Here is a 14,015-nt window from a genome sequence, read left to right as displayed (position 1 = left end):
CACAGGGACACTGAGGTTATAGAGCTTGTCCAAGGACTGGAGAAGATAGTTAAGTTGAACTCTGATTGGTCAGCCCCCAGAGCCTGATGTCACACAAACTACAGCCTAGGGTACATGTGATATATGATGATAAGGTTGAAAATAATGCTGGAAATTCCAAGCTAGATGATATTTTCGCTGGGGAATATTCAGAGGAGACAGTATTTGAACTGCATTTGAAAGAATGAGGAGAATTTCAACAGCGTGGAGGGAGGTGAAGAACCAGGAGAAGCACGGGCAAGGCTCGCAACACCGAAGGTCCCTGGGCCGTGATCTCTAACCGGTAAGGGAAAGGGGAGGTACTTCTGAGATTTTCTCTCACCTTCAGAAGAAGGAGCCCAGCAGGACTGGGTTCATGAGCCATGAACCCAGTCCTGCTGTCTGAAGAAGCAGGGCAGGAGCAACACCATGGCCAGTGACTGAGACAGAGAGACCTGGTCAGAATGGTCCAGGTCCAAACCTCTAATCAGCAGGTGTTGATAAAAAAAAAAGTGAAAGGAAGAGGGTGAGGGTGAGAGCCAAGTGTGAGAGAGAACAGCTGGGCCCATGGTGCCGACAGCCCAGAGAAGGCAGTGAAGGGAGCTGTGACTTGGAGAGCGCCTGGGGCAGCAGCTCCTGGAACAGAAAGCATGAAGGAAGAGCTGTTTCATGTTGCTCCAGGGCATGGTTTTGCTTTGGTTTCTGTAAGTCAAACACTGAAGAAGATGAAGAGAGAAGTCCAGTGCAAACATGTGGTGTCTGAAGAGCTCCCCTCAGCTCCCAGCCACATGTCCTCGCCCAGGAGAGAACTGAGAATATGAGACACGAGGTTGGGAGGGTGGCACTGGAGGGAGGCTCGGCCAAGCCAGCGAACACACAGGGTGCAGGCACAGTTCTGAAGTGGCATGGATGGGATGGTGGGGGTGGTGGGCACGTCTGGAACTGGGATCGCTTGTTTGGTTCACTCTGATGCTAATCAACCATTACTCTTAATTGTAATGGTCATTGATATTACTGAAGGTCATCTTTAATAACACATACCTGCACAGCCAACTCCCAGTTCATAAAGTACTGTCATTTCTATTTTGGATGACCTTATGAGGGAGATGTATTAGAGATTATTTTATAGATTAGAAAACTATCACGTAAGAGGATTATAGACTTGCCAAGCTCAAAGAATTAGTAAATCACCAAGAAGCTTTTCCTAGGATGCACGTCTCCTGGCTCTTTCTAGAGCACACACTGGTCTCTTACTGCAATTGTATTACCTTACTGCCATATGCTGTACTGGCTTTAATTTTATTTTCCCCAATCATACCTGTTCTTGATAGGAAGACTTGCCACATTGAAGAGAGCCAAAAGGGCAGGTCCAAAAATTGTTAGAAAGGAGTCTTTTATGCTTCTGTCCTTTTTCAGGAAAGAAAAATTCCCTAAGTCCCTCCTCCCAACCCTCCAGCCACTGCAGGACACTCACACACAGAACAAGGTAGCTGCCCTTTAACCATCACTGTTCTTGTAGATGAAGGGGTTGGACGCTGCAGGCTGTTCTCTCAAGACCCGAAGGTCACCCATTTTCATCCACGTGCTCTCGCTGTGTTTGTTTCTCATGTGCTCTGAGTTCCAGCCCACAGAGAGAATTGCCTAAATGTCACTCACACAGGGTCTCTGATGAGCTATTGTGTACCTTTTGAAGCTATAACTTTTTTTCAAATAATTTTTATAGGGAGTAAAGTAGGTTTGTTTTGAAGCCTACACGTTACATTTGGAAATGTGCATGAATCAGTTACTTGATCTCCTCAAGCTAAGTTTCTGAATTTTGAAAACGTCCCAGATGGGATTTTGCTACAATGCTCAGCCTCCCAAAGGGGCTCCCACAAGATGGGCTCTCGCCTCTGTGGTCCCTTCAAACAGCAGGGCCCAAAACAAGGGCTACTGGGGCCAGGCATGCAACCGGTATCTCCCTGGGCACTACTAAGTTCCTTGAGGGGACCTTATAAGCACCCACCAGCAACACAACCCTTCACCCTTGCTCACGGCTGCTTAGGAAGCTGCACAGGAAGGTAACTTGACTTGCATTTTTGTTTTTCATGGAATCTCCTTGACAAAAAATTCTAATTCACGTAAAGAAATGCATTGGTATTTTATGAAGTGCAAAATTATGCCCAAAAAGGAAAGGAATCAAGCGTTCTGGTCAAACTTAGAAAACACAACTCTGATCGCACCTGGCTATGGTGCAGCAATTTCCATTTGTATCTTATGATAAAAAGTCAGTCGGCCTATTGGGTATGTTCACAAAACAGAACGTGGAGAGAGTTTCAGTTCAAGCCAACTCGCCCGCCTCCACTGCTGTATTCGTAGGATGACTGACTGCAGTTGGAGGAGGAAAATGTTGCCGCCCCTCCTTTTCCAGGGGGGACCTGCACGCCTGGCAACCGAGAACACATCACAAGTGCATCATACCTGTCGTGCCTCAGAGCTCTCATGTCAACATAGACGGTGGTGGGATCAGGTCCTGAGGTCCCCTGCAAGCAAGGACACAGTGTGGTTAACTCATGTATGTGTGGGGCAATCTGGGTCTGTTCCCTACAAGCTAGTACGCATATTTTGGGTGAAATCTGAAACTGAACAAAAATCCACACCTCTCCATGACACCTGTTAGCATTCAGTTTCATGACCTCAATTCTCAAAGGAACTTATTAGAATAATACTGGACTCCCACACAGCTTGACCATCAATCACATTTAGAAAATAAGAAAAGAGACATGCCACAAGTCTTTCAAAAAAAAAAGAAAGAAAGAAAATAAAAGGCTGACAGCACTGGCCTGGCCAAAGCAGGCTGTCAAGGATATAAGCTTCACTTGCTGAGCAATTTGATTGTGTGCATCCAAAGATATCTAGAGCTCACAAAACTAAAGGAGAAGATGGGACATGAATGGACAGATTAAGGAAAACGAGATAAGAGATCATTGCCTTGCTCCTTTTAGTTCTACCTTTGTCTTGGTTTTCCTCCAGCTGTGGGAGGTTATTTTCGTCTGTGACGCAGGTTGGGAGTTTACCACTAGCAGCAGGGCAGCACCGGGCGGTCTGAGCTCCGAGCTCTGACTGCTTATTTAACCCGGGGCCCAGAAATCTTATCTGGCACCGTAAATCCCTTCGTATTACATGCTGAGTTGACCACCAAACTCTGTCCAGGTAAGAGCAGTGTCATTAAAGCTACATTACAAGCCACAAATCTTGGGAAAGATTTCCCAAGAAATCTTTTTGGGAAAGAAGATTTTCCCATTTCTTGGGAAAGCAATACAATACCTTGGGTAGAAAAAGATGGAACCAAAACCAAATTTTCCAAAAATAAGGAACCCGCTCAGAATTTATTTGAAGAACTAAAATTCTTCAGGTGAGGATTTTAATTTCGCACCAAAGGCATGTTTATATAAATAAAAAGATAAAAATAAAGATACTTTCATTAAGACACACTATCCTACTAAAGAACCCTGGTCACTGGGATCTCCCTGCCAAGGCAGAGAGCACAGGTAGCCGGCCTCTAGTTGATGGATGCTCACGCTACAGTACAAGGCAGAGAGCGCTCTTTCTAACTTGTGACTATTCAGTGGAGCTGTGCCACAGACTGGTGCTGACTGGAGAGTGGTTTGATGTTCTGAGTAATGCAAAACCCATAACCACAGAGAGCCAATTAGTAAGTAAACAAAGGAGAAAACAGATCACTAAAAGAGGAAAACGAAGTAAAATGGAGATGGCCCCAAAGTGGCAAAGAACTCCCCGATCCTGTACAGTGAATGAAAGTACAGCATTTGTCACGAGTGTGAAGCATTTGGACAGATAGGAGGAATGACGTCACGCTGGCATCAGTCCTCTTGACCTTGTGGTCTGTAAAGCCCAGTCAGTCTGTGCACTCAACTCCTAGTCTGTCCCACTGCAGGGAGCAGACAGGTCAGTGGTGGGTGGGTGGGCACTGGCGTGGATAAAGAGGAAATCCCTACCTGCTCGGCCAGCTTCCACAGCCTGTGGGGCTATAGCAGCAGGAGGTGGGGAACAAGAGAAAGGAGAGAACACCAGACCAACAAAAACCAAAAAACAAACAACACACAACAGACATGGAAACAAAACAACTCAACAGTCAAAAATGGGATGAAGAGGAGGAAGGGGTAGGGAGGAGAATGCAAAAAGCAGGGAACAAAGTAAAAAGAAGATCAAAAACAATGTCAAATATGGAACTGTTAAAAATCAATCACTGTACTATTAAAGGCTAAAAAAAAATCCTTTAAAAATGTCAACATATCCACAAAGCAACAGAAGAGATTAATAGATAACTGGCCATGGACACACAGACCTGAGTACTTTTTTTAAACACATAAGGTTCAATGGTATTACTGGCTAGTTTAATTTTATGGTACTTTTTAAAAGTTTCTTTTCTGAGAGAAGTAGGGAGTATGAATTATGAAGCTGAGTTTTGTCTCTCTCGGTAACAGTTCCAAGTTCCCTGTTACACTAATGAGGGGAGCCTGGAGGCTTTTACATCTAAACTCAGGGTGCCCGGCCCTCCTCCTCAGGCACAAGAAAGAGGCCAAAGTCGTCTGTAGCATGAAGGGGCCAAACAGCAGAACACCAGACTCCTGTGTGGTCCAGCTCAGCATCCTGTGCCAGCCCTCCTGGCTGCCATCCCTGAAGACATCTCCTTCCATTTCCTTTATACCTTCTATGGTTTTGGTACCCACCTTTACGCCTATTAAATTATCCACATTGGCCCTGGCTGGTGTAGCACAATGGATTGAGTGCCGACCTGTGAACCAAAGGGTCGCCAATTCAATTCCCAGCCAGGGCACATGCCTGGGTTGTGGGCCAGGTCCCCAGTAGGAGGCACATAAGAGGCAACCACACATTGATGTTTCTTTCCTTCTTTCTCTCTCTATCCCTTCCCTTCTCTCTAAAAATAAATAAATAAAATATTTTAAAAAATTATACACATCAGCATGGTGGGAAACCTCCAGAAAGCAACAGCTCAGGCAAACTCCTTTGATACAATCTGTTTTTCTGTAGGTGACTTTGGTATCTTTTCCAAAGATCCCCAGAAACAGAAGAAGCAGAAGGTATCCCAGGGGCACCTGGGCTGGTTCCAGCTGCTGTGTCTGCATGGCCTCACCCAGCCCTCTCCCTACAATCACATTCCTAGGCGAGCTCCAGAGGTAACAGCAGCCTTAACTTGGTGATATCCAAAGCCAGACTGAAGAATGACCACCACTCAACTTGGAGGTGAGTCTTAAAAAATCAATGGTTCCAGATGTAAAATGATGATCCCACCACCCTCCTCTGTCCCTCCCTTCACAATGGTAACTGGCTACTGCCTTTTCTCCACACCTCTACCTTCAGGAACTGAGGCAGGACTTGGAGAGAGACAGTGGGGTCAGTGACGGTGTGTGCACTTGGAAGGCACATGAGACATTTAAATAGTGGCTTAAATAATGTCCTTTGTGATTACTCTAATTCATAAATTTTGTTATAATGGCTCAAACTTGTATTTTGAAAGAATGCATATGCCCTGGCTGGTGTAGCTCAGTGGATTGAGTGCAGGCCTGCGAACCATACGATCGAGGTTCGATTCCCAGTCAGGGCACATGCATGGGTTGCAGGCCAGTTCCCAGTAGGGGACACACGAGAGGCAACCATACATTGATATTTCTCTCCCTTTCTCCTTCCCTTACCCTCTAAAGATAAATAAATAAAAAATCTTAAAAAAAATAAAAGACTTTAAAGAAAAGAATTTTAAAGAATACATATGGCCTGCGAACCAGTCTATCGTGGTTCAATTCCCGGTCAGGGCACATGCTTGGGTTGCAGGCCAGTTTCCGGCAGGGGCCAGTTCTCTGCAGGGGATGCACGAGAAGCAACCATACATTGATGTTTCCTTCCTCTCTCCTTCCCTTCCCTTCTAAAGATAAATAAATAAAAAATCTTAAAAAAAATAAAAGACTTTAAAGAAAAGAATTTTAAAGAATACATATGATTAGGAAGTAATTTTTTAACTTGTAGATGTGCGGACATGACATAGCCCCTGGAGCAAAATTGTCTCCTATAGCTTTAGGGCACGTGAAGACAAAGACTGGGAGTTAATTCGTAGGGTGTTTCCACACTTTGAAAACACTAAAGGACCAGAATCTGATATCATAGGACACATGTTAGGAGTGCTTAGTTAATAGAAGCTTCACTTTGCCAAAGCGTGCAAACTGGATTTTCTTTAAGTAAAGGGGTCTCTAATGCATAGAACAATTTCCAAATATTTAAAAATCATTAAATACTTAGACCAGCAGGAAAGCAAAGTTATTCATTCCAACCATAGCTTATCAGAAATGAAAAAAAACCCCACCCTTTTTAATTTGCAAAAGTGTCAATTTCAAAATCCAGTTGTATAATAAAAAGTTACTCATAGAATTACTAAATTATGATTCACACATTATTTATATAAATTATACTAAAATTATTTTTCTTATTGCTACAGGAGTACCACACAAGTGAGGTATTAAGGACTCACTGAAGGAGCGAATTACATTCAAATCTCAGCTACAGACATACAGACTCACATCCCAAACAGCACAGAAAATCCGGCCCCGTACTTGTTCTACCCAGTGGCTCTGTTGCTCTTCGGTGAGTCACACGCTGTACTGTTGCTACAATCTAGAATTAGCACACAGATCCTTAAGTTTACACAAAAGTTCTGAGTAGAAATGTGTGAAGCAAAGACACAATTTACTGATGTAGGTGCATCCGCTAGGCTGGGTGTTTCAGGAGTCAAGGAGGTTTTCCCTCAAGGGAGGTCTCAGGGGCAGTTTCTGCAGGAGTGGGTTTTGGGGGTCTTCACCTGCAGTGCATGGGCACAGCACTGGATTCACCCCTGGGCCACATTAGCAGCTGAACTTTAAGAAGTGTTTTCCACCTGCATGGCCCCAAGCTGTTGGGGCCTAAAGACGGTGAATGCAATCCATCAAGAAAATCGCACCAGGAGGGCTTGGCTGAGGCAGCCCCAAACAGGATGCTGCAGCCGAGCCAGGTAGCCCCCACCCTTGTANACAATCTAGAATTAGCACACAGATCCTTAAGTTTACACAAAAGTTCTGAGTAGAAATGTGTGAAGCAAAGACACAATTTACTGATGTAGGTGCATCAGCTAGGCTGGGTGTTTCAGGAGTCAAGGAGGTTTTCCCTCAAGGGAGGTCTCAGGGGCAGTTTCTGCAGGAGTGGGTTTTGGGGGTCTTCGGCTGCAGTGCGTGGGCACAGCACTGGATTCACCCCTGGGCCACATTAGCAGCTGAACTTTAAGAAGTGTTTTCCACCTGCATGGCCCCAAGCCACGTTCTTGGGTCCTCCTGGCAGATGTGTGTATTAACAACAATTTCTTTAATGTTTTAACTGTGGTCTAATTTGCATACTGGGAAATGCACACATTTTAAGTATTCTGTTAGATAATTTTGATAATTGTATATACCCATGTAACTCCCACCACAAACAGCATATAAAAAAGTCAAGCAATCTCTATACCCCTGACAAAGCCACAACTTTCCGACTGCTAACACCACAGACATATTGTTTTGCGACTGCTTCTTTCACAGAATATACTAATTTTGGAATCCATCCATGTTGTTGTTTAAGTTCTAAAAAGTATTGTTATACCTGTGTATCATAACCTATTTATCCCATGGTTGCTGGGCATTTGGGTTATTTATAGTCTGTGGCTATCATGAAAAGCTGTAATAGACCTTTTTACACAAATGTTTGGAGACATGTTAATTCCTGAGCAAATACAGACATGCTGTTCATGGGCCAAAATGCATTTAATTTTATAAAAAACTTACACCACTCCGCAAGTCAGCAATGAATAAGGGTTCTAGTTGGTCCGCACCCTCATCATCACTTAGTATTGTCAGCCTTTTGATTTTAGTTATTCTAGAAGATGAGAAATGAAGTCACCGTGTGATTTTTGTAGTTGTTGTGAAAATCAGTTTTAATATAGGGTACCACATGCAGTGTCTTGACTCATTAGTTCCTTGGAGCAAAGGGTGAGAGGGCTTTGGGGAGTTTAAAAAAATGTGAACACGTCAGGAAGTTTCTTGTGCGGAGGCCAAGTTAATTTTCTCAGTATGTTCTAATTTTAGTGTATGTACTAAAGCAAGCATACCACCTAATTTTAATTGGCATTTTCCTGATGAATAATGATGCTGCGCACCATATCATGCACTTTTTGGTCATTGGAATTATCTTATTTTGTTAAGTGTCCAAGTCTTTTGTTCACTTTCTGAAAATTTTTTTGATTTGTAGTTTTTAAATATATTCTGGATAGATGTCCTTTGCCAGGTCTAGTACAAATATATTTCTCTGGTCCATGATGTTCCTATTAATCTTTTTAAAAATATTGATTAAGATTAATTTTAACTTCAATGAGATCCAGTTTATCATGTTTTTGGTTTATAGTTAGTGCTTTTGGGGACCTAAGAAATCTTCATGTATTTCAAAGTCACGAAGATACTCTTTAATAGCTCCTTTGAGAGTTTTACTCTAGAAGTTTTATTATAGCCATTGAGCTCTATCATTCATCTAGAATTAAATATTGTGCATTTTATGAGGATGAAATTGAAATTACTTAATTTCATCTTCAGTTGTTCTAAAACTATTTGTCAAAAACCTTTTCCTTTTTCTATCAAATGGACTTGGCACCATGGTGGATTTACTTCTGGATTCTCTTTTTTCAGTTTTTACTTTATTTTGTTTTTCTCTTCTGCTCTCTCTTCATGACAACATCACATTGTCTTGATTACGGAAGCTTTACAGTGAGTCTTGAAGTCAGGTAGCCTGCACCCACACGGCTGTCACTGTTCAGAACTGGCTGTTGTATTTCATTCATGATTCCATGACAGCTTCAGAGTCATCCTGTTGATTTCTTCAGGGAAGCCTGCTGTGATTCTGATTGTCATTGCTATGTTTCTACTGATCAATCTGGAGGAAAAAATGTCATCTTTAAAATCCTCACTCTTCAATTCCCTACTCTATAAATATGGCAAATTTAAGATTTAATTTCTTTTAGCAATGTTAAGTGACTTTTAATGTTTACCTTCATTACATTTATTAAATACTTAACGTTTTTTATATTACTGTAAATAGCATTCTTTTAACTTTTTAAAATTTTAATTGCTATTCAAGTACAGTTTAGCATTCTTTTTTAATATTTTATTTTTTAGTTATTCATTGCTACTCTGTAGGAATACAATTAATTTTTAAATATGAATTCTTATTTTGTGCTCTTGCTAACTTCAAGTGTTAACACTTGTAGTTTTTGTAGTTTTGTAGCTGGACTGCCTGCAAATCTGCAAATAATGACCATTTACTTATTCATTTCCCATATTTGTACCTTTTTTTGGTCTCATCTCATTGGTAGGGACTTCTGCTACTATGCTGATGTTCCTGATTTTAGGGAAAGTACTTTCAACGTGGATCATTAAGTACGAGATTAGCTATAAGCTTTTTGTTTATGCTTTTGTCAGACTGAGGAAGTTCCCTTTTCCTAGTTATCCTACAAAAAGGCATTGAAGTCTATTAAATACATTTCTTGCTTCCATTGATACAACCATAAGGTTTTTCTCCTTTATTCAGTTCATGCAGTGAATGAAGCTGACTGTTCTTTTAATGAGATGGCAACTTTGCATTCCAGAGATACAACCTGGCTTAGTTACAATGTGTTGCCTTTTTTACATATTGCTGGACTCAACATGTGAATATTTTGAGAAATTTTTACATGTAGGATATTGGCCTGAAATTTCTTTTCTGGGAATATTTTTTGTCAGATTTTAGTATGTAAGTTATATGCACTTCATAAAAAATGTTGAGATGTGTTCCTTCTTCCACTATTTTCTGAAAAGTTTTTTTAAAAGATTTTATTTTCTTAGAGAAAGGGAGGGACAAAGAGAGGGACAGAAACATCAATGTGTGAGCGATACATCAACTGGTTATGTCTCACACACCATTGACTCGGGGGACCTGGCCCACAACCAGGCCTGTGCCCTGATCAGGAATCCAACTGGTGACCTTTTAGTCCACAAGCTGGTGCTCAATCCACTGAGCCAAACCAGCCTGGGTGTGTCTGTAAAGTATTTATAAATTAAATGGTACATTAAACATGTATGTAAGAAATGTTAAAACAGGTAACCATTTGGGGTTCTGCAACAGGTTGATTCAATTTACATTATTTTTAATGGGAAAAATATTTAGGTTTTTGAACAAATCGCTTCTCAAAAATCCTTCCAGAATGACTAATGTTCAAGAACCAAGGTCTTTATTTTTGAAGTGAGTTTTTTGTAGACTATGTATAGCTGGGTCTTGTGTTTTAAAAATCCAACTTCGCGGAGTGTTTATAGCATTTATATTTATTGGATTATTGATGCGACGATGTTTAAATCTATCTTTCTGTTATTTTGTTTTTCACTCATTTCATCTATTTTTCCTCCTTTTTCCCAGCCTTCATTTGTATTGACTGTTTTTATATGTCCATTTTATCTCCTCTGTAGAGGTGTTAGCTTTAACTGTGTTTTTAACATTTTTAAACCTAGCGGTTGCTCTAAGGTTTACAACATATATCTTTAATTTATTACAGTCTGTATGGTATAAGAGCTTCACAGTGGCATAGACAGTACACTTCCACGTCTTCCCTCTAACCTCTGGGCAGTTTCTCATACAGTTGACTTTCACACACGTTATAAATCCCACAGTATGTTACTGGTTTTGTAAAAGTAGCCAACTACCTTCTGCAGAGATTTAAACAACAAGAAAAAAATACTGCAAATTGACCCATGCAGTTGCCATTTCCAGCATTATTTGAACAGATCCAGATTTCATTTCCTTCTGCCTAAAAGATTTCTGATAATATTTTTTTGCCATGGGGACCTGCTGGCAGTCAATTCTCAGCTTTTGTAAGGTTAAAAAGTTTTACTTAGTCTTGGCTTTTTAAAAATATTTCCACTGAATATAAAATTCTAGGTTGGCAGTATTTTCCTTTCAATATTTAAAGATGTTCTCTAGCCCTGGCTGGTGTGGCTGAGTGGACTGAGTGCCAGCTTGCAAACCAAAGGATTGCTGGTTCGGTTCCCAGTCAGGGCACATGCCTGGTTTGCAGGGCAGGTCCCCAGGAGAGGGTATGCGAGAGGCAACCACACACTGATGTTTCTCTCTCCCTCCCTCCCTTTCCCTCTGCCTAAAAATAAATAAATAAATAAATAAATCTTTAAAGATGTTCTCTGCTTTCTTCTTTCTTACATGATTTCTGGTAAGGAATTTGAAGTCATCCCTATCTTTAGTTGTGTGTAACTTGATTTTTTCCAGGCTGCTTTTAAGACTTTCCCCATGTCACTGGTTTTGAGCAATTCAATTGAGTAGTTTCCTTCATGTTATGTTAGAGGTAGCTGAGTTTGGGGATTTGTGGGTTTATAGTTTTATCAAATTTGGATATTTCTTCATGTACTCTTTCTGGGACTCCTTCATTCCTCCTTTTTGAGAGGAAGTCCAATTACATGTATATTAAGCCCTGTGTAGTTTTCCCAAGGTTCACTGATGCTCTTTCCATTTTTTGGAATTATTTTTTCTGTTTTACTTCAGAAAGTTTCTATTGCTATGTGTTCACGTGCACTAATCTTTTCTTCTGTCGTCGATTCCAGTGTATTTCTCATCTCACGTATTGCAGTTTTCACTTTCTAGAAGCTCAATTTCAGCATTTTTTCAACATTTTATGTTTCTTTTTAACTTTTAAATATCTGAAATATAGTTGAAATAATTCTTTTAGTGTTCTTGTCCATAAACTCAACATCTATGTCAAATTGCTTTGTTTTTGATTGATATTTCTCCTCATTGTGGGTCATACTTACGTGCTTCTTGGCATGCCTGCTAATTTTTGATAGGATGTTGGACATTGTAAATTTGACTTTGTTGGGTGTTGGATACAACTGTATTCCTGAAAATTCTTGACTTTGTTCTACATCAGATTACTCAGAAAGAGCTTTATCCTCCTGATTCTTCCTTTTAAGATTTGTTAGGTGGGCCCAAGGCAGCGCTCTCATGAATCATGAGCCTTTCCGTACAGTAGGTGGGAACAAGCACTATTCCCTTGAATCCTTCTGGCTGGTTCTGTTTCTGGCTTTGGGTAGTTTCTGAATACAAAATGAAGCTTTCATCAGGTTATGCTGATTGACACTCGGCTGAATACTGAGGAGAATCTCTCTGGTGCCCTGTCCTGTGAACTGTCTCCTCAGATTCTCTGCTCCATCTCCTCCATGCAAAGAGCACACTGGGATCTGTCAGTCCCCTGCCTGCACACTGGTCGAAAAACTCTCTCAGGCAGCAATCTGAGGAAACCACAGGGTTAACATCTGGTCTCTCGGGGATCTCTGTTCCTTGCTTCCTGGGGTCCAGTGTCTTCTTTACATATTTGTCCATCCTTGACCTGTTTCAGGGCAGACAGCAAATCTGGGTCCTGCTGCTCCATCTTTGCCAATAGAGAAAGTGTCTATTTCTAATACTTGTAATTTGTTCCCTCCCTCATCTTTCAGATTTATTTAGGTAAAATTTACATGAAATGAAATTTTTCCTTAAGTGTACAGGTTTATTTTGACAAATGTATACAGTCCAGTAACCACTATCAGTCAAGACAAAAGCTTTTCATCATTCCAAAAGTCCTGTCCTGCCATCTTGTAGTAGTCTGATTTTTGTGCCTATGGTTTTGCCGTGATAAACTCACATTCACGCAGATCCCTGTGTCTGGCTCTCTCACTCAGCACACTGTTCCTGAGGTACAGCTATGCTGTTCCATGAAGGAGCAGTCTGCTTTTTGCTATGACCAAACAGAATTCCAATGCGTAGACAGACCAAAACCTGCCCTTGCAGTCTGTTCAAGGATACCAAGTTGTTCCTTGATGATTATGAACAAGGCTGCTATGAACATGTGTGTAGGCTCCTGAGAGAACATCCATTTTTATTTCTCTAGGGTACACACCCAGGAATGGACTGCAGGGTCATGTGGCAAGTCCATGTTCGACTGCACGAGCAACAGTGATGCTGCTCTGCAAAGCAGCCGCGCCGTTCCAACAGCGAAGTCCGAGGCTCCAAACACAGCCCCCATCCTTGCCAGCACTCGGTAGCATTAGTCTGTCTCTTCCTTTTCTAACGATCAGTGTTGGTAGAAGTTGATCACATTTATTAACTTTGTTAAAGAGACAAGTTTTGCCCCAGCTGGTGTAGCTCAGTGGATTGAGTGTGGGCCTGCGAACCAGAGGATTGTGCTTCGATTCCCAGTCAGGGCACATGCCTGGGTCGCAGGCCAGTTCCCAGGCAACCATACATTGATATTCCTCTCACTCTCTCCTTCCTTTCCCCTCTAAAGATAAACAAATAAAAGCCTTTAAAAAATGAAACAAGTTTTAACTTTGTTTATTTCCCCCATTCATGTACTTTCTGGATTTCACTTATTTCTACCTTTATTTTTTCTTCAAAGGTAGTAAAAATTCAGCTCCTCTGCTGGGCTGGACCGTGGTGGCTGAAGCCATGAACTGGTAAACTAGTTAAAGAAATCTCTTTTACAGGGGTCAGCAAACCCCTGAGCAAAACAAAAACAAAAACAAAAACGGCCTGCCTGTTGCTGTAGTCTTCCAGGAACACAGCCACACCCATTCATCCACATGCCATCTGCTTCTGCTCCCAGCTCTGCCACCCGAGCTAAGTCTATGTGAAGAGACCATGTGGGCGCCAGGCACAAGCTATTTATTCTCCGGCCCTTCGAGAAAAAGTGCCACCGATCGCTCCTTTCAGCAAACAGAATGACATGAAATCATGGCTGTTTCTGTGGGTGCTGCTGAGGTTGAAGAACAAAGCAGCTTGGGTGCTTCTATTCTTAGTTCAAGGAACAGACTGAATTTTCTACAACTGACAAGGAATCCCTTGTTTATACGACGAGA

The 14,015-nt window shown here is 41.5% G+C and overlaps 1 protein-coding gene across 4 annotated transcripts in view; it reads right to left on the bottom strand.

Moving 5' to 3' along the window:
- DIP2C (DIP2 acetate--CoA ligase C (putative)) overlaps nucleotides 1-14,015 on the bottom strand; it is a 438,780-nt gene that overhangs the window by 24,706 nt on the left and 400,059 nt on the right. For 2 of the 4 annotated variants that reach the window (XM_037031859.1, XM_037031861.1), the window contains 2 exons: nucleotides 4,017-4,046; nucleotides 2,479-2,540 (listed from right to left, as the gene is read on the bottom strand). In XM_037031859.1, coding sequence (XP_036887754.1) covers nucleotides 2,479-2,540; nucleotides 4,017-4,046 — 92 coding nt within the window. The remainder of the gene's footprint in view (nucleotides 1-2,478; nucleotides 2,541-4,016; nucleotides 4,047-14,015) is intronic. The other 2 variants (XM_037031860.1, XM_037031862.1) reach the window with 1 other exon arrangement.

Source organism: Sturnira hondurensis, unplaced genomic scaffold (assembly GCF_014824575.4).
Source record: "Sturnira hondurensis isolate 20B ecotype Veracruz unplaced genomic scaffold, ASM1482457v3 Scaffold0021214, whole genome shotgun sequence".
Taxonomy (NCBI): Eukaryota; Metazoa; Chordata; class Mammalia; order Chiroptera; family Phyllostomidae; genus Sturnira; species Sturnira hondurensis.
Note: the sequence above shows the minus strand (reverse complement) of the source record. Positions and strands in the feature narration are given on the sequence as shown.